Below are 21,183 nucleotides of genomic sequence, written 5' to 3'. Positions count from 1 at the left end.
CCTACGCTGAAAAAACGTGCCCGCGTGTCCTCAACATGGGGGGTGCTTTGGGGAAGGGGGGCCCTGCGCTCCCCCCACTCCAAAGCACCTTGTCCCCATGTTGAGGACAAGGGCTTCTTGCCAACAACCCTGGCCGTTAGTTGTCAGGGTCTGCGGACGGGGGCCTTATCAGAATCCGGGAGCCACCTTTAATAAGGGGGCCCCCAGATTCTGGCCCCCTGCCCTATGTGAATGAGTATGGGGTACGATGTACCCCTACCCATTCACCTGGGGAAAAAAAGTGTTAATAAAAAAAAACACAACACAGGTTTTTAAAGTACTTTATTAGACAGCTCCGGGGGTCTTCTTTCGACTTAAGGGGTCTTCTCACCAGGCTCCTCCACTATCTTCTGCTCTTTTACCGCTAGCTCTTTTACTAGTGGAGGAGCCCGGCTTTCTCCTTCGTTGCCGCCGTCCAGGGGTCTTCTTCCAACTTCGGGGGTCTTGTCCCACTCTTCGCTTCTTCTGCCGGGCCTCAGCTATCTTCTTACAGCTCTTTTACTAGCGTTGGTCCGGTCTTGTCACTGTTGCCGCCGCCTTCTTCCTCTTCCTCTTCCTCTTCTTCCTCTTCCTCCTCTTTCTCTTCCACTTCTTCTTCTTCTTCCTTCCAATGTTGACACAACACTCTCTCCAGCCGTAATGTGCGGTGACTTATATAGGCATAAGGGACGGGGTCACCGGGTAATGTCACATGGTAATCCCGCCCCTTATGATGGCACAGTCCCAGCATCCCCAGGACTGTGACATCACAAGGGGCAGGGTCACCATGTGACATCACCCGGTGACCCCGCCCCCATATGCATACATAAGTCGCCGCACAACACGTCCCTGTTATTACGGCCGGAGAGAGCATTGTGTCAACATGGGAAAGACGAAGAAGGCGGCGACAGCGACAAGACCGGGCCAACGCTGGTAAAAGAGCTGGAAGAAGAAAGCGGAGGCCCGGCAAGAAGAACCGAAGAGCGGGACAAGACCCCAGAAGTCGGAAGAAGACCCCTGGACAGAGGAGGCGAAGGAGAAAGCCAGGCTCCTCCGCTAGTAAAAGAGCTAGCGGTAAAAGAGCAGAAGATAGCTGAGGAGTCTGGTGAGAAGACCCCCAAAGTCGGAAGAAGACTCCCGGAGCTGTCTAATAAAGTACTTTAAAAGCCTGTGTTTTTTTTTTATTAACACTTTTTTCCCTAGGTGAATGGGTAGGGGTACATCGTACCCCATACTCATTCACATAGGGTAGGGGGCCGGAATCTGGGGGCCCCCTTATTAAAGGGGGCTCCCGAATTCTGATAAGCCCCCTGCCCGCAGACCCCAACAACCAACGGCCAGGGTTGTTGGCAAGAGGCCCTTGTCCTCATCAACATGGGGACAAGGTGCTTTGGGGTGCTCTGGGCTCACGAAGATTTGCATCATATACGTAAATACAGTCATGCTCACTCCCCAGGACTGTGCACATGTGTGTGCATGCACACATAGAACGTTCCAGCGCACACCCAGCTTATTTAAGCTTTGTATGCCAAGCATGTGGGGCTTCCAGAAGGCAGCTGTGGGAAACATAGCAGGCTCTAACCAGACACTTGCAGTGGTTAATTTCGCCTTACCCGGTTCACGTGAGTCAACAGGTGTTGCTTGCCAGGCTAAAGGTACTTAGCTGTATTATTGCATAGGGGCTTGGTGGGCCCTATTAAAGGGTCTCCCTTTTGAGGTGTTTTAACTACACCCAAGTACTCTTTGTTTGCGGCATTGAATGTCTTCCAAAAAGAGGAGTGGGACTAACACCACAGGGAAGGGCACACCTACGTCAGTAGTTCCTGATGAACCTAGTTGTATCCCTAGTGTTGTATCCTCTGCGCCTATCTGGTGTTATGCCTACAGTCAACGCTGTAGCTTCACCCTTTATCACGAAGGATGAATTGTCTTCAGCCCTAGCAGGGTTAGAGCACAGGATTGCCAACATGATTGCCTCCATCCCACAGGGTGGCAGGAAGTGTGACAGATCCCCCTCCCCGGAGTCTCCTCGTCTGGAGCAGGAATGAGTTGAGGATGGGGAAGAGCTTAAAGCTCAGGATTCAGTGGAGTGCCTGGCAGATGAGTCTGCTTCTGAGCAATCTGGACAAGAAGATATACACTTGATGTCTGCCTCTCAGTCAAAGAGGTTTTTGATCCAGACTCTGATCGAAATGGTCCATTCTGCCTTTAAGTTGCCTCTTGCAGAAGTGATGGAGCCGCCCCTGATCCTCTTTGGAATCTCTGAGATCTTTTCAGGTCACACACACTTTCCTGCTACACCTCATGTTGGAACAGGCAGTGTATGCTGATTGGGAACATTCTGACAGGACTTTTTTGCATCCTAAAAGGTTTTTCCTTTTATACACATGGATGAAAAGTTTGTTAAAAAATGGTGCATACCAGCCGTAGATGCAGCAGTCTCTTCCTTAAACAAGATCTTAACTTGTCTGGTAGATAACAAACAGGGCTTGAAAGATCCTGTTGACAAGAAATTGGAGTTATTTTTGAAGGCTTCCTTTTCTTTGGCCAGTTCAGCCATTCAGCCAGCTGTTGCAGCAATTGGTATTTGCCAGTCTGTAAAGGATCAAGTGAAACGGCTGGATAGGCCTAACCAGGAGGATTATCTGCCTGAAAGTAAGACAGATATTCCCTGAGCGCTGTGTATTGCTGTTATTGATAAGTTTCCCGTTTCATGGGGAACGTTTATTCGGTGATCACTTGGTCAAATATATCTAAAAGATTTACGGAGGGAAGAGTTCTCTACTTCCTATGAAGAAAAGCACAACCCTCATTTAAAAACCCAGGGACTGCTTCCTCAAATGTCTGTGTCAGGGCAATTCCACCAACAACAGGGCACTAGGGCCAGGGCCAGAAAAGGTCCGGGGTCCATCGGGTGGGGGGAAGGCTGCTGCACTTTGCGGACATTTGGAAAACAATTCAGGACTAGTGGGTCACCTAAATTATATCTCGCGGTTACAAGCTGGAGTTATGGGGGGTGCCTCCTCAGAGGTTTCTAAGATCCAGCGTTCCCTCGGTTCCTCCAAAAAGAAACTTATTGCTTCAGGCACTACATCATCTAGTGTATCAAGGATTGTAGAGGTTCCGGTATCCGAAAGGGGCATAGGGTTTTACTCAAACCTGTTTACTGTTCAGAAACCAAAGGGGACACAAGGCCCATTTTGGACCTAAGGTCCATGAACAAGTATCTATTGATACAATCCTTCAGATGGAGTCTCTCTGTTCAGTAGTAACTTACTTACACGTACCTGTCTTTCAGCCTCAGAGGTTCCTACGTTTTGCAGTAGAGGAACATCCTTTTCAGTTTGTGGCCTTACCTTTCGGGCTTTCTACAGCTCCTCGGGTGTTTACAAAGGTCCTAGCACCAGTACTGGGTCTTTTAAGGGCCCAAGGGATGCTGATGCTCTGGTATCTGTATGACCTCGGCTCAGAGATCACTCAGTACAGGCTCTAGAACAGAGCATAATACACACAGTAGGTATTTGAAAATCTTAGGCTGGATCATAAATACCAAAAAGTCAGCCTTGAGACCAGCTCAAAGTCTAAAATATTTAGGTCTGATTCTAAACACCGTCCAAGCAAGAGTATTCTTGCCACCAGAAAGGATCTGTGCTCTGAAGGAGGTTGTCAGGTGCGTCAGATAAGGGGCCCCAGACTACCCTCCATTCGGCTCTGTATGAGTCTTCTAGGGAGGATGGTATCCTCCTTCGAGACAGTGCCCTATCCCCAGTTCCATTCCAGGCCTTTACAACAAGACATTTTGTAGGCTTGAAACAGAAGAAGAAAAGCCCTGAATTATCCCATGTGCTATCTCCTCAGGCATGCTTAAGCCTAAATTGGTGGTTGCAGGATCAGAACCTACGAAAGGGACCCTTTCTCCTGGTAACTTGGAGAGTACTGACTACAGATGCCAGTCTTTCAGGCTGGGGAGCGACCCTATACGGGCTCACAGCTCAGGGGAAATGGTCAGGGACAGAGCAGACTTTACCCTTCAATGTCCTAGAATTACGGGCAGTATGTCTCACCCTACGATCCTGGATGGTGGAGCTTCAGGGCTGCCCCATCAGGGTTCAGTCCCACAATGCCATGGCAGCGGCCTATATAAACCACCATGGTGGTACCAGAAGTTGTTCAGCTCTGAAGGAGGTGAACTAGATACTAGCCTGGGCAGAGGGACATGTGCCAATAATATTGGCAGTCCATATCCCAGGAGTAGAGATCTGGAAGGCAGATTATCTTAGCCGTCAGCATATCTGCCCAGGGGAAGGGTCCCTACACCCAGAGGTGTTCCAGGAAATTTTCCAACGTTGGGGATGGCCAGAGGTCGACCTACTGGCATCCAGATTCAACAACAGGCTACAGCAGTTTGTGTCTTGAACAAGAGATCCTCTGACAATTGGAGCAGATGCTCTGATAGTTCCATGGAGCCAGTACTCCCTGGTTTATGCTTTCCCTCCGATCCCTCTCCTTCCACTTTTGTTGCACATGATTCGGAGAGAGGGGATTCCAGTCATTCTGGTGGCACCAGCCTGGCCCAGAAGGCCCTGGTTCCCGGAGATTGCGAGACTGACAATAGACGGGCCATGGGCGCTTCCATGTCGCCCCGATCTACTTTCTCAAGGTCCTATATTCCACCCCAATTTATAGTCTCTAAATTTGACGGCATGACTATTGCTATTGTGTTAAAGGACCATGGCATCTTGGGACCAGTGGTGTCTACTAGTGAATGCTAGAAAAGCTGTCACTAGAAAGATTTATCATAAGGTCTGGAACACTTATATTGCTTTTTGTGAAGCCAGAAAATGGCATCCTTGGAAATATGTGATTGGCAGAATTCTTTTTTTTCTACAGTCAGCTGTGGAAATCAAATTGGCTTTGAGTACAATCAGAGGTCAGGTTTCGGCCCTATCAGTATTCTTCCAAAGGCCTTTAGCCTTCCATTCACTGATCCAAACCTTTATGCAAGGGGCAACTCGCTAGCTTCCCCCCATTAAGTCGCCTATGTGTCCTTGGGACTTGAACTTGGTGCTGTCTGTGTTACAAAAACAAACATTGAACCTACTAAGGAAATTCCATTGGACTTGCTGTCATGCAAGCTAGACTTCCTGATAGCTATCACCTTGGCTAGAAGCGTGCCGGAGTTGGCGGACCTTTCATGCAGGGAACCGTACTTGATCCTTCACCATGACAGAGTTGTCTTACAACCTGTTCCATCCTTTTTGCCAAAAGTGGTGTCAACCTTTCATTTAAATCAGGACATTATTTTTTTTTTCTCAGCCTCGTTCGGTGGAAGGGAGATGACTGCATTCTTTGGATGTTGTCCGGGCAGTCAAGGTTTATTTGTCTAGATCTTCGGAGATCCGAGGATCAGACTTTTTTTGTTTGTTTTTATTTTACCGAAAGGATCCAAGGAGGGGCAGGCACTTTCCGTTGCCAATTGGGTCCGTCAATTGGTCATTCAGGCCTACGGTCTGAAACATAAAGCTCCTCCCTTTAGGGTGAGAGCTTATTCCTTCCAGGGGTGTAGGAACCTCCTGGACTTTTCGCCATCAGGTATCTGTGGCTCAGATTTGTAAGGCTGCTACCTGGTCTCCAGTGCATACATTCACAACATTTGTGAGTGTTCGAGCAGCCGAGGATTCGGCTTTTGGCCGCAGTGTACTGCGGGCTGCTGTATAAGTTCTGATGGCTATTGTTTGGCAGGGTGTCTCCCTCCCCTCAAGGCTATTTTTCTGGGATGTCCCAGCAGGTAATGAATATTAGCCCGACTCCATGTCACATGATGTATGAAAAAGAAAATAGGATTTTACGTCATACTTCCCTTAAAAATCCTTTTTCTTTGAGTACATCATGGGACACAGAGATCCCTCCCCACTTTTTTGAGGATTTAATGCTGGCTACAAAACTAAAGTACTTCCTGTATGGGAGGGGGTTATATAGGGAATCGCTTCCTGTCTAAAGACCTTTGGTCTACCAGTGTCCATTCACCTAATGATGGAGTATAACCCAGCAGGTAATGAATATTAGCCTGACTCTGAGTCCCATGATGTACTCAAAGAAAAGGATTGTACAGGAAAGTATGACTTAAAAATCCTATTTTCCAAAGAGACATTTTAGAGACAGTGTTTGAATATTGTGTTAGATGCGATTTCCACATTTTAATGCTTGTTCTCCTACATACTTGTAATGCTATTAAATGTAGAGATTTGTAGGTCACCACTAGAGGGAGCTCTGTATTTGACTTGGCCATTTTCAACCTCCTGCTTACCAGCTGTTGAGATAGGATATCATCCGCTTAGGGACCTGTTTATAAAATAGTGGCATATCCTAACCGCCATGGATATAATTACTGAGAATACTATACATTCTTTCTAAGGAGAACCCATTTATGTATATATTTAAACAGTTTAAAGCATACCTGAAGTTAGGTTGTACATGATGTCATTGAATACTAACATCATGTAGCTTTCCTATTAAGTATCTTGCGATCCCTGAATCACTCTGGTATGTAGACTTCAACCCACTTTCCAGGTGGCTCCACCCCCTCCCACTGCTTTTTGGGCCACTGTTGCTCATTTCTGTAATGAGGTTTATTGGTTAATAGTGAGGCAGAGGATGCAATGGGGGTGGGGGCGGGGGGTGGGATCAGGTTGTCGACCGGGAAAACAGGAGGAAATTTACATCCAGAACACTGAATAATTGGACTGTTAGAAAAGTAAAGCAACTTGTGGGCATCCAGAAGTTCTTGCTATTCCATGATGGCTTTGCTGCAGCATCCTAATTATAACTTCAGGTTTGCTTTAAAAAGAATTCCCTTTTCCATTGCGCTAGATTTAGATCATGTATTGTAGATAATAAATTGGCCTATATAAGCATATGGTCCAAGGTGGCCTGTTGTTGAAATTCTGTAATTTTTGTCACGTTATCTTTCAGGTACTTACGTGACATAGCGACAGACCCAACAGCACCTGTCCTACTCAACCTAGCTAATGAGGTAAGGCTAAATTGGTTTACGAGCAGCACCTGCTTGTATTGCCAGCAACTGTGCTGAATGTACTGTATGTGTCATATCTAACAGTCAGCTATATTTACATATCAAGTCTAATTGCATACATGCTGAGATGGGCAGTGTAGAAAACGCATTTCGGTAAACAAAGGTGTGTGAAAATAGATTTCCATATGCGGTTGTTTTCAGTCACTGTTGAAAATGTTTGTCATTTACAGTTTCATAAAGAAACTGTTCCATGGATGCTGAGGTTAAAAATAAAAACCAATTTGCATGTTATAAAACATATCCAATTACATTTGTTGAGGTATGCAGCTGCCGTGAGCTTTACCTCTTCTTATCGCACCCATCTTTTCTGTACAGGAATAAACACGAATGCTTGCCTTGCGTATACATTTGTGTTAGGGACAGCTTACACTGACAGTATTTTTGTGTCTGATTCTGGGTCTGGTCACTAAAGTATATGTATAACCAAAACCTTTTTTTTTTCTTTTTCTTTTTTACCAATTGCCGACCAGTTTGCACTAAATATACTGCGAGTGGGTGGCACAGCTAGGCACTGCAACATACCAGTATGTCACAGTGTACTTCCTGGTTTGGTGGCTCACTTGCGCGTGCCTCCTGCTTAACCATGCTCCGATTGGGTTTTTGCCCATGAACCTGCTGATCTGCTGTAGCCAATCATAGCATGGCCCTGTGTCTTCTTTGTAAACACAGACACAGGATCTGGCTGGTTCTTCTCTCCCTAAGCCCTTTTTATTCAGGGAGAGTAGAAAGCCAGGTCCTGTGTGAGTAAAACCAGCACATATACATTTGCATACACTTGTTAGGCACATTTACTGTAACCCTTTGATTGCCCTGCAATCATTAGTACAGTGTACAGTATTGGTGATTAATATATTGATGTCAATAGCGAAGTCAGATAGCGTCTCTCCCAGCCAGTCTGTTAGAGTCAGATTTCCTTGCACACTATGGCAGTCGCACAATAGATTGCTGATCACCACACTAAGTGAGGAGGCTAACAGGATTCTGAGCATGACCGATGAGAGCTAAGGGAAAGCCTCACTGTCAGAATCGGGCCAAAATACAAACCTGTAGAAAGCAGTGGCACCCTGAGGCCCCTTTCACACTTGTGTGACTTGTCCTGTGACTTGGGACTGCAAAGTCGCATGACAAGTCATACCCCATGATTTCCAATGAGTACCATTCATATCTGCGCGACTTCAAAGTAGTTCCTGTACTACTTTGGCCTGCCTTTGATGCGAGTTGAGGTCCATAGATCGGCCATAGGTCCATATGCATTCCCTGAAATCACTGAAAAATTGCGCAACTTTCAAGTCGTGGCAGTGTGAAAGGGGCCTGACAGCTAGCTTGAACAGTGGTGAAGAGGACCATAGTAAAACCAGGTTTACCCAACCTCATTTTGGTGAAGTGCTAGTGTGTGGAAGCAGTCATCTCTCTGTAGAGGACTGACAAGCCCTTTGCTCAGTCAGAGCCAGCATATGTCAGATATACAGTAGGTATGTTGTACCTCTGCAGAGAAAACACCGTTTCCCATTAGAGAGTTCTCTGCAGCATTCTGGCAGGGGATGGGCTTCTCTACTCAGGTTTTAGTAGCTCTCCACACAAACTGAACTGTAATGCCGCATACATACTTTCAGACTTTGTGCGATCGGAGCTTGTTGTCGGAAATTTCTGTTGCACAAAATTTGAGATCTGGTTCTCAAATTTTCTGACAATTCTGACGCACAAAGTTCCACGCATGCTCGGAATAAAGCAGAAGAGCCACACTGGCTTTTGAACGTTATTTTTCTCGGCTCATCATACGTGTTATACGTCACCGCGTTCTTGACGTTCGGAAATTCCGACAACTTTGTGTGACCATGTGTATGCAAGACAACATCTGAATAAATCCCATGGATTTTGTTGTCGGAATGTCCGATCGTGTGTTGTCACCCTAGAACAGGAATGTGTTGGCTAGGCAAAAAGAAAATGCAGTCACTACGTGTAAGAACTAGTAAGCTGCACTATGTTTTTTTTATTCTTGGGTTGAGAAACATTTATTAACCCATGTCTGTTTTTTTGTTTGCCGTTTGTGTCTCATCGGGGCACTTCAAGTCCTAATCTAAAGATATAACAGGAATTGATGTCAGTATTGGTAAATATTTCGCCACCTCCTGTTCCTGTGACAACTCTAAAATGTTGGATTTCTTCTTGCTCTCTGTACTGGAGACGGTGGTCACCAGGACAAATAGAGAGGGTGATTTTTCCAAATGGAGGCACAGACAGCAAGAAAAACCTGGCAGGAGTTTACATTTTCTCCCTCTATAAAAGAAAAAAAAAGTTTTTGCTTTACATAAACTTTATTGGTTTCTTACACATGATGAAATAAATTTATATTTTAGGTTGGTTTACTATATGTATTTTACTTGTAATCCAAACATTTTTGCCTCATTCACCTCGTGGAAAAATATTGTAAGGTTTAAAGCCTTTTACAGACCAATCGAAATAAAAATCCAAACTCGCTGGAAGGTTCTGGAAGATGAGTTTATTGCAGTTATAAATATAAATAACGCTTCTGAGTTTTATTGTGTAAAGCCCACATAAAACACAGTGGGGGCGGATAAATACAACATGAAATCAGTGTGTGGAAAACTAAAATATTTATTTACAATAATAACTTGCCGGTTATATTTGGTCACATAGAACTAGCAGTCCCCAGCAAAGGTGATAGTATATACCGGTACATTCATGCCTGCCTATGTACTGTATGTACCATAGTTATTTTTTCTATTCATTGACACTTAAAAATAAATCAAGCATTTTTAACTAATATGAGAATAGAATGGGTTGATTTGAGTAGTCATTTGGAAAATGTGTAGTAGGAATTTATGCAACCAGTATTGCTGCAGTCTGAGCAATTTAGCCAATACATAAACTATAGAAGATTTGGCATCATTTTTTCCCTTATTCTGCCATGGATATGTTGGTAACATTATTTATTTTAATCTGGTAAAATTATTTCCACCTATACTGTATTTGGTTTGTATTTTTGCACCCAGCTGGTTTCACTTCTGCCACTGAGGAAATCTTTCTGTAGCCACTTACGGACCGCCCGCCGCAGGTTTACGGCGGCTGTTTGAAGGAGGATATCGTTATGGCAGCAGCTATCTACCATAACCCCAGTATCCTCCTTTTCGGTGATAAAAGTGGTCTCTGCGGGGGATTCGCCATGAGATCTCTTTTATCGGTGGTGGGAGAGGGCCCCCCTCCCACCGCAATCCGGTGCCCCCGCTGCTTAAGACAGCGGTTGCCTCAGTATGGAGATGCGTGAGGGGAAGATGGCCCCCCACCCATCTCCATACAATTTCTGTGCGGAAGCGATGTCAAAACGTCACTTCCGCCCATAGCGGCTTAAAGGGGCATTAAAAAAATAATAATTTTTAAATGACTTTTTTTTATTTATTTTTTTATTGCATTTTAGTCTAAATATGACATCTGAGGTCTTTTTATCCCCAGATCTCATATTTAAGAGGTCCTGTCATGCTTTTTTCTATTACAAGGAATGTTTACATTCCTTGTAATAGGAATAAAAGTGACTTTTTTTTTTTAAACTGTGTAAAAATAAAAAATGAAAGGTAAAATAAATAAGAATTTTTTTTAACGCGCTCCTTCCCGACGAGCTCACGTGCAGAAGCGAACGCATACATGAGTAGTGCCGTCGTATGAAAACAGTCTTCAAACCACACCTGTGAGGTATCGCCGCGATCGGTAGAGTGAGAGCAATAATTATAGCCCTAGACCTCCTCTGTAACTCAAAACATGCAACGTGTAGAAATTTTTAAATGTCGCCTATGGAGATTTTTAAGGGTAAATGTTTGTCGCCATACCACGAGTGGGCGCAATTTTGAAGCGTGACATGTTAGGTATCAATTTACTCGGCGTAACATTATCTTTCACAATATAAGAAAAAATTGGTTTACCTCTACTGCTGTCATGTTTTTTAATTTAAAAAAGTGTATTTTTTCCCAAAAAAGTGCGCTTGTAAGACCGCTGCTCAAATACGATGTGACAGAAAGTATTGCAACGACTGCCATTTTATTCTCCAGGCTGTTCGGAAAAAAAATGTATGTTTGGGGTGCTAAGTAATTTTCTAGCAAAAAAAAAAAGTTTTTAACTTTTAAACAACAAATCTCAGAAAGAGGCTCGGTCCTTAAGTGGTTAGTGAGCCTCCTGTGATCTAGAATATCTCATAACATAACACAATGAACAGTACTTGGATACAATAGTAGTAGGTTTTCCTGATAACAGGGATGTTTGCATACATATTTATAGGGGGTACATGAAAGACTACAGATGAACATCACCCCTTGCTGTCAGACAGACTCCAGAAAAATTGCTTTTACCAACCGCAGTATAACTGATAGATTGTGTGGGTTCCTTAGTTATACCATATTGCATATATAAATGTTGTTTTTAAATGAGATATAGAAAGCAATGCAGAACCTAGGATTACACTTTGTGTCTGTACTTCATATAATTGTGATGGTATAATAGAGAGAAATGGCCAAGGTTAATGGCTACAGTGGTGGGCGTAGATTGCAGAGGATGACTTTGCAAACCAGCAGTTTTCTCCATTTTCAGCACACTGTTTCTTGCTATTTTCCAAGGTCATTTATATACCTAACTTTTTTTAGGCTAGGGGCGCCATTCAAGTACTGTATATACTCGAGTATAAGCCGAGGCTCCTAATTTTACCATAAAAAACTGGGAAAACGTATACTCAAGTATAAGCCTAGGGTGGGAAATGCAGCAGCTACTGGTAAACAATGCCCATTTGCAGCCTCACTGTGCCCATTTGCAACCTCACTGTGCCCATTTGCAACCTCACTGTGCCCATTTGCAGCCTCACTGTGCCCATTTGCAGCCCCACTGTGCCCATCTGCATTCTCACTGTGCCCACCTGTACCTTTGATTAAAAACAGCGGGTGTCTCCCACTGTGTCATGCAACTGCAGTCTTAGTTCGGTGGCCGTCCACTGCCGTCTATCCTCGTCCGTGATAGACTGAACACTGATTCAGTTTCCCAGCATTGTATCAGTGTTCCATCTATCACAGATGAGAAGGAGGCTGGGCTTTGTTACAGTGGACGGCCGCTGAACAGTTAAGCCAGCATGACACAGCGGGAGACCCTTACTCGAGTATAAGCCGAGGGGGGCTTTTTCAGAATAAAAAAAGTGCTGAAAAGTTGGCTTATGCTCGAGTATATATGGTACTTTATTCTATCATGTATTGTGTGTTTCAATACATTTTTGTAATTGTGTGTCTATTCCTTATTGCTGTTTCTCATTTCTTGTTTCTATGGACATGTGTTGCAATGATGTCACTATGGGGTGAGATCTACTAAAACTAGTGCACACAGAATCTGTTGCAGCTGTGCATAGTAACTAATCATCTTCCAGGTTTTAGGCCCGGTTCACATTGGTGCAATATACGCTCCGACTTTGGGAGAACATGTCGCGTGACGTGTATAAATCAGTGGTTCCCAATGAGAGCTGTCTTAACTAGTCCGACATGTGTCGGTCCGATATTAAAAAAAAGGTTCTTGCACTACTTTGGTCCAACTTGGGCACAATTTCAGTCCATTGATTTGAATGCAAGTCGCATCATCATTCTTAACTAATCTAACTTGTGGCATGCAACTTGTGCTCTGAGGATCTTGAAGGGAAACTCCACACCAAAATAAAAAAAAAATAAAAAATGGCTTGGGGCCCTTCAGTCTGGTATGGATTTTAAGGGGAATCGCCATGCAAATTATTATTTTTTTTAAACGGCATGGGGTCCCCCCAAGATCTGTATCAGACCCATATCTGAGCACGCAGCCTGGCAGGTCAGAAAAGGGGGGGACAAATGAGCGATTTTATTAAAAATTAAGAATGTGTCCCCCCCCCATTGTAGCTCCAATATGTCTTCTTTCTCCAGTGATATCCTCTCCCTCAGCGGATGTTGGTGATGTCACAAGGGGGGGTGTCTCTGGAAGACATCCGTGGACGGGCACGCCCCATGGCTATATAAGCACCCACCTTACCTGTGTTGAGATGGTCTGGTATGGTCCAGGAGGGAGGCACTCACTCCCCCCGGCCAGGCTGTGTTCTCGGATAAGGGTGGGGGGGCTCACGCCTTTTTTTTCATTTTTTTTTTTAAATTTTGGTGTGGGTTTCCTCCCTCACCAAAGGGAGGGAGGAAACGGATGGTCGGATCAAAGTCTGATCCCGTTCATTGAAGTCACATTGAAGTGGGACATAAAGTCGTAGGGAAAAGTCGGATAGAAAGTCTTCTGGCTTCCATGTAAGAGCATTGTGAACCCGGGCTTATATTTCGAAGCTTAATCAAACAAGTTGAAGTTAGAAGCTGGCTACCATGCCCAGCTGCACCAGATTCTGGGTGCACCAGTTTTAGTCACGCTCCCCTATGGGAACTTGTGGAACACCAACTTTTTATTGCGTTGCATGTGCTGCTTTTTCTGTGGAGTAATCCAGGTCATTAGTAGGATTTAAATTTACCCAGGAGTAGGGCACTTCTGCATCAGTACAGTAGTCTGTGAGATACAGTAAATGTGGCCTCTGAATGAATGTGTTACAGATCATAAAGGCAGATAAAGAGCTTTTCCTTATCTCATGTTTACCAAGCATATTTTCGTGTTTGCCTTGAGTTTCACTTTTAAAAGCACCTGTACTCAAAATCTTTATACACTTGGCATCCACTTTAATAAGTACAAGTGGTTGTAATTGCTGAGCTCTAGGCACAGAAAAAGTATATTACAGTCATATATTCCCAGGCTTAAAATGAACGGTGTGTCCTATTGAAATGAAAGATTTCTTTGGTGAGTAATTCACCTACCTGTCTGTGTTACAGCAGGCTGCTCTCTGCGGGTTCCTGTTCTGGTGACCTGTGACTTCTAAGGTAGTGTGATGCCAAAGCTCCTCTGAATGAGCATTATCAGCAGCTCACATATGGGACCTTATGGCTGCCTATCTGCTCCTCGAAGGTTAGAGTGACAGATTGAGCTTTTCAATAGTGGTAAGTGCTGAATCTCCACAGCTTTGCTTTACAGAGTGCCACTCTAATGCATGCTTTACAGTTCGGTCACACTGAATGCGGCTTTAAAACCGTGCAACTTCACTTGAAAGTGCACAATTTCTACACCGAATGTCAGTGCGACTTGTAAAGCCGCGTACACACGGGCTGTATGGCCTACTTAGTCCGTCGAAACACATTTCAGCGGACAGTCCGCTCGTGTGTGGGCTTCAGCGGACTTTTTCAGCGTGCAGTCTGGCGTACTAAGTATTTCGGAATTTCCGTAATACTGTCCGTCATACTTTGGTTTCAGCGGACAATCCGCTCGTGAGTAGGCTAGTTCGACGGACTAAGAATGGCGCATGCTCAGAAAGGATTTACACGGCGGAAGGTTGCATTGCTGTGTATTGGACTTCCTATTTCTAGTCCCGTCGTATGTGCTGTACACATCATCGCGCAAGCTTTCGACGGACTGTTTGTGCATCCGTGTGTGGTCAAGTCTGTTCATTCGAAAGTATGACGGACTGTCCGTCGGATTGTATGACGGACTAAGTAGGCCATACAATCCGCCCGTGTGTACGCGGCTTTAGATATCATGCACAGATGTCTATGCAAGTCACACCTGTACTTGCAGAAAGTAGTGCATTAACAGCTTCCTTTGCAGACAATAGAATGCTACTTGTCATGCGATTTGAAACTATCAAACAGCATGACAATTCACACCGATGTGACTGGGGACTTAGAGTGGGCTGAAACTTTTTATTTTTTTTATTATTTTTATTTTTTTACAGCTTTTGCCTGTATAGTTATTGATTTCACAGATATTTTATTTTAAATTATCATATGAAATCTAGATATTGTGGAATTGGGAATAATGGACTTTATAGGCATGTATAAAAGTAATTTCACATTTATTTTTCCTACATCATGGGACACAGAGTTAGGCTAATATTCATTACCTACTGAGTTATACTTCATCTCTAGGTGAATGGACACTGGTTGACCAAAGGTGTTTAGACAGGAAATGATCCCCTATATAACTCCTCCCATACAGGAAGTACTTCAGTTTTTTTTACCAGTGTCTGCAAGGTGGATAAAAAATATATAAAACAGAGCTAGCAGCCTATATCAAGCAATATACTGTACATCCTAATAAATGGTGCCTAATGTTTCAATGTTAAGAGAAAACAAAAACATAAAATTTAAAGTGCTCAGGTGCTTCAGTGAAGAGTGTAACGGTGCTCCAAAACTTTTGAATCGGTGTATATTGCTTGATATAGACTGCTAGTGCTGTTTTATATATTTTTCATTGCTTTAAGGTTGTAGCACCCTTGTGCAGCAGCTGCGGTCTTCCTATTTTTATAAATTTTTGTTTATTTGTATTTCAGTATTTGAGTTAACTCTCCAGCACAAGTTTTTGAATTACCGCATTTATCGGCGTATAACACGCACCCCAAGTTTAGGAGCGAATTTAAAAGAAAAAAACTTTTAGGAGGGAAATTTAAGGAAAAAAAACCTTAAATTTAAATGCCCATCAATGCAGCCTTGTCAGTGTCATTTGCAGCCTTGCATTGCAGACTTTTCAGTCATTTGCAAACTTGCATTGCAGCCTTGTCAGTCGTTTGCAGCCTTGTCAGTCGTTTGCAGCCTTGCATTGCAGCCTTGTCAGTCACTTGCAGCCTTGTCGGTTATTTGCAGGCTTGTAAGTGGATGTTACGTGTATCTCGGCGGCGCTCGGTAGTTCTCGGCGGCTTTCGGGTATTTTCATCCATTCTCGCCTATTTTTGGCCGCACTCGGCCGTTCTCAGCAGCTTTCGGCTTTCCGAAAGCTGCTGAGTGTGGCCTAAATTAGCAGAGAGAGGCCGAAAATACCCGAAAGCCGCCGATAGCGGCAGAGAAGGTTAGGAACGGCGGGGGGATCAGCGTATAACACGCATGATTTTCCCCTGATTTTAAGGGGAGAAAGTGCATGTTAGAGGCTGATAAATACGGTAGATATATTGCAAGGTGGATGGGCACGTTTGTTTGAGCTCTCTGAGCTCCAGGTCTCTAGTCCCACAAACGGTTCTTAAATGAATGAAGGGATTGCCCGAATGGATCTATTTGACAGAGGCTCTATATCAGGGGTAGGGAACTTCGCCTCTCCAGCTGTTTTGAAACTACAAGTCCCATGAAACATTGCAAGATCCTAACAATCACAGGCATGACTCCTAGAGGCAAAGGCATGATGGGATTTGTAGTTTCAAAACAGCTGGAGAGCCAAGGTTCCCTACCCCTGCTCTATATGCTTAGATAAATTGTACCGAGCCTCGCAAAGAAGACTTCAGATCCTACGAGGTTCTGCCTATAATGCTATGTGGAATCCTGGACATCACAGTGCTAAGACATTCCTGCAGGGTGCTGTACAGGTTCAAGGGAGTGGACCCTAAACATGAAAGGGGTACCCAGTCCTTGAAGGTCCTCAAGTGACAAGAACCCACCGTGATGGGTGAAGATTGGGCTCTTAGTTTTTAAGCTGCCCTGCACCTGGACGGGTAAACAAAACCCCTTTATTTTCTTATTGTGGGGTGTCCCAGTGATTGTAACAATCACTCAAGCTAGCTAGAGGCTAGACACCTGTGTGTGGTAGCCATATAGGGGAGTTTTGGGCTAGCTGTGGGTGTTTGTAAAGTGTACCTTTTTTTTGCTTGTGTCTGGTTGTTTTTCACCTGTATGATGGTGCACGACGGTGCACCATTTTGCCTTGGTTCGCCATGACGCAAGTGCATTCGCAAGAGTGCTGCTGTGCTCAGCAGTTTGTTTGGCAACCATGGAGCATTGGGTCTTGGCCGAAGCCGTACATGCTCTGTAACCTTTATTTGGGCACATGAAGATTTGCATCATACGCAGTCACACCCGTTTGCCAGGACCACACACGTGCGTGCGCACGCATGCATAGAACGATCCAGTGCACAGCCAGCTTATTTAAGCTGTGCATGCCAAGCATGCAGTGCTTTCAGAAGCCAGCTGTGGGAGACATTTGCAGTGGTTCGTTTCTCCTTACCCGGGTCACGTGAGTCACCAGGTGTTGCTTGACAGGGTAAGGTGCTTAGTAGGATTGTTACATAGGGGCTTGGTGAGCCCTATTAAAGGGTCTCCCTTCTGAGGTGTGTTAATACTACACCCAGGTGCTGTTTCTTTGTGGTTTGTAAATGTCTTCAAAAAGGGGAGCGGGACTAACACAGGAAAGGGCACACCTATGTCATCAGTAGTTCCTGATGAACCTAGTCGTATCACTAGTGTTGTATCTCCTGAAGGACCAGAGGCTTCCGGGCAAACTGAGCAGCTGCGCCTATCAGGTTTTGTGCCTACAGTCAACGCTGCTGCTTCACCCTTTATCACCAAGGATGAACTGTCCTCGGCCCTAACCGGGTTAGAGCACAAGATTGCCAGCATGATTGCCTCCATCCCGCAGGGTGTCAAGAAGCTTGACAGATCCCCCTCCCCAGAGCCTCCTAGTTTGGAGCAAGAATAGGTTGAGGAAGGGAAAGAGCTAAAAGCTCAGGATTCTGTGGAGCGCCTGGCGGATGAGTCTGCTTCTGAGCAATCTGGACAAGAAGATATCATTAAGAAGTGGAGCATGCCAGTCATAGATGCAGCAGTCTCTTCTTTAAATAAGAACTTCACTTGTCCGGTAAATAACGCACAAAGCTTGAAAGACCCTGTTGACAAGAAATTGGAGACATTATTAAAGGCTTCCTTTTCTTTTGCCATTTTAGCTATTCAGCCAGCTGTTACAGCAATGGGTATCTGCCAGTCCATAAAGGATCCGGTCAGGCGACCTGACAGGTCTAATCTGGAGGATGATCTGGCTGAAAGCAAGACAGATATTCCTACAGCGCTGTGTTTTGCTGTTGAAGCCTTAAAGCAGGGGTAGGGAACCTTGGCTTTCCAGCTGTTTTGAAACTACAACTCCCATGAGACATTGCAAGACCCTAACAATCACAGGCATGACTCCTAGAGGCAGAGGTATGATGGGATTTGTAGTTTCAAAACAGCTGGAGAGCCAAGGTTCCCTACCCCTACCTTAAAGGATTCAATACAGCAGGTTTCTCGTTTTGGCTCTCTTGTCTATACATACAGTATGTGCAGACTTTTGTGACTTAAGAACTGGTCAGTCGAGCTTCCTTGTAAAAAGTTTCCACTTGTTTGCCAGGTTTCCACTTTCATGGAGAACGTTTATTTGGTGAGCTTTTGGACAAATATATCCAAAATATTTCTGGAGGGAAGAGTCCTCTACCTGGGAACAAAGCACCTGTCCCTTGCTGGCTTCCTCAAGTGTCTCAGCGCCAAGGCATTTCCGCTGCCAACAGGGCACTAGAGCCAGGGGCGAGCCGCAAGGCCAGACCCAGTAAAAAAAGCCCTTGGTCCAAAATTTTTCTAAACTCAGCACCAAGCCCTCCTTTTGAGGGGACGCCCCCACTCCATCAGGTGGGGGAAGGCTGCTGCACTTTGCGGACATTTGGAGAACAATAGTTCATCTCAACTGTATCCCACGGTTACAAGCTGGAGTTGCAGGGGGTTCCCCCTCAGAGGTTTGTAAGATGATGCGTTCCCTCGGATCCTCCAAAAAGAGACTTACTGTTTCAGGCACTATGTCATTTAGTGCATCAAGGAGTGATTGTAGAGGTTCCTGTATCTGTTCAAAAACCAAACGGTGGCACAAGGCACATTTTGGATCTAAGCCAGTATCTACTAATCCAAGGCAGTAACTTTGAGAGTACTGACTACAGATGCCAGTCTCTCAGGCTGGGGTGCAACCCTAGAGGGGCTCACAGCTCGGGGGAAATGGTAAAGGACAGAACAGTTCCTGCCCATCAATGTTTTGGAGTTATGGGCAGCATGTCTGGCTCTACGGTCCTGGATGATGGAGCTTCATGACTGCCCTATCGGGGTTCAGTCCAACAATGCCACTGCAGTGGTCTATATAAACCACCAAGGTGGTACCAGGAGTGGTTCAGCTCTGAAGGAGGTGAACCACATACTAGCCTGGGCAGAGGAACATGTGTTGATTCTATCGGCAGTCCATATCCCGGGAGTAAAGAATTGGAAGGCTGATTATCTCACCTGCCAGCAGATCTGCCCGTGGGAATAGTCCCTACACCCAGGGGTGTTCCAGGAAATTTGCCAGCGTTGGGGATGGCCAGAGGTCGACCTACTGGCTACAGCAGTGTCCCCAACAAGAGATCCTCAGGCAATCAGAGCAAACAATGACAGTCAACAAGTTCTGCACGCCCAAACTTAATGTACCTCCACTGTGCTCAAAGAAATAACCATATATCCCTAAAGCTGCCGCTTAAATTATAAATAGAATGTGAAACGTATTTTAATGAAAAAACAGTGGCGTTGTGTTTACCAGTGTAAAGTGACACCAAATCTAAATAAATCCAAAATATTCAATAAATTTATCACTCACACCACAAATAGTGAAACTGAAAAATTGAATCAAATTATGTGTCAAAAATATGAATCACACATAACCCAAAAAGATTTATATATTTTTTGGGGGATATATATATATATATATATATATATATATATCCCCAAAAAATATATAAATCTTTTTGGGTTATGTGTAATTCATATAAGTCCATGCAGAGTGATATAATTCAAGTGATTGACTTGGTGAATAATCTTAAACAGTTTCCTTCCACCACACCGATTGTGATTGTGATCCACTCCCTTTGAAAAACACACTCACCACAATGATTTGCCTTGCACTCGCATGCTCGGCATAAAAGCTGTTTAGACCCACCAGGGTTAATCATCACTTTCTTGGATCGCAGCAGTGCTTAATAAAGGGAGATGAGATTCCCATATGCCAACATAGAATGAAAAAAAATGCCTCCAATAGCGCGATACCGTAAAACCATTTATTTTAATAAACACACAAAATCCTCAACCATTGCACTCACATCACTTCAATGTAAAAACAGCATTTAGGGAACACTCCTATAAACGAGCAGCAGCTATATACTGTGGTCATGGCAGACCCAGAATGCAGTTAATGCGTCTCACCATCCACCTGCTCACTCGTCTGTATCGGAGCCCTGTCACAGTCAGGAACAGCAGAACGTCATGTGTCACTAGTAATACCTAGTTGCCGTACAGCCACGCCCCCAACATGTTTCGTTATTCCAACTTCTTAATTTTTTTCTATTAAAATACATTTCACAATTGGAGCAGATGCTCTGGTAGTTCCATAGAGCCAAGTACTCCCTGGTTTATGCTTTCCCTCCGATCCCTCTCCTTCCACATTTGTTGCACAGGATTCGGAGAGAGGGGGTTCCAGTCATTCTGGTGGCACCAGCCTGGCCCAGAAGGCCCTGTTTCCTGGAGATTGTGAGACTGACAATAGACGGGCCGTGGACGCTTCTACGTTGCCCCGATCTACTGTCTCAAGGTCCTATATTTCACCCCAATTTACAGTTTCTAAATTTGATGCCATGGTTATTGAAGCCAGGGTGTTAAAAGACCATGGCATCTCGGGACCAGTGGTGTCTACCCTAGTGAATGCTATAAAAGCGGTCACCAGGAAGATCTATCATAAGGTTTGAGAAGCTAATATTGATTGTCATCCTCGGAAATACGTGATTCGGAGAATTCTCTCTTTTCTACAGTCATCTGTGGAAATCAGATTGGCTTTGAGAACAATCAGAGGACAGGTTTCAGCCCTGCCAGTATTCTTCCTGCCACGTACACACGTTCGGACTGTCAGGCAGACCTGGTCCAGTGGACCAGAGTTCATCAGACAATTCGATTGTGTGTGAGCTCCAGCGGACTTTTTCTTCCCCAAAGTCTGGTAGACCTAGAAATAAAACATGTTTTAAATCTTTCCACCGAAAGTCCACCGGACCCAGTTCTTGTCGGGAAGTCCGCTCGTCTGTATGCTGGTCCGACGGACCAACTACGACGCAACGGCAACTACAGTACCTGCCCGTGAGAATGTTTCCAGTGTGAACATATCGCGCTGGTTCTTCAGCTACAGGGTACTGTACACAAGGC

The 21,183-nt window shown here is 44.7% G+C and overlaps 1 protein-coding gene across 7 annotated transcripts in view; it reads left to right on the top strand.

The window, feature by feature from the left end:
• CDIN1 (CDAN1 interacting nuclease 1) overlaps nt 1-21,183 on the top strand; it is a 620,876-nt gene that overhangs the window by 157,081 nt on the left and 442,612 nt on the right. For all 7 annotated transcript variants that reach the window (XM_077464766.1, XM_077464764.1, XM_077464765.1 and 4 more), the window contains one exon: nt 6,991-7,051. In XM_077464766.1, coding sequence (XP_077320892.1) covers nt 6,991-7,051 — 61 coding nt within the window. The remainder of the gene's footprint in view (nt 1-6,990; nt 7,052-21,183) is intronic.

This window comes from Lithobates pipiens, unplaced genomic scaffold (assembly GCF_037356315.1).
Source record: "Lithobates pipiens isolate NorthernLeopardFrog02 unplaced genomic scaffold, aLitPip1_a1.2 Scaffold_30, whole genome shotgun sequence".
NCBI lineage: Eukaryota > Metazoa > Chordata > Amphibia > Anura > Ranidae > Lithobates > Lithobates pipiens.
The sequence above is the reverse complement of the archived record's forward strand: the minus strand, read 5'-3'. Positions and strand labels throughout refer to the sequence as shown.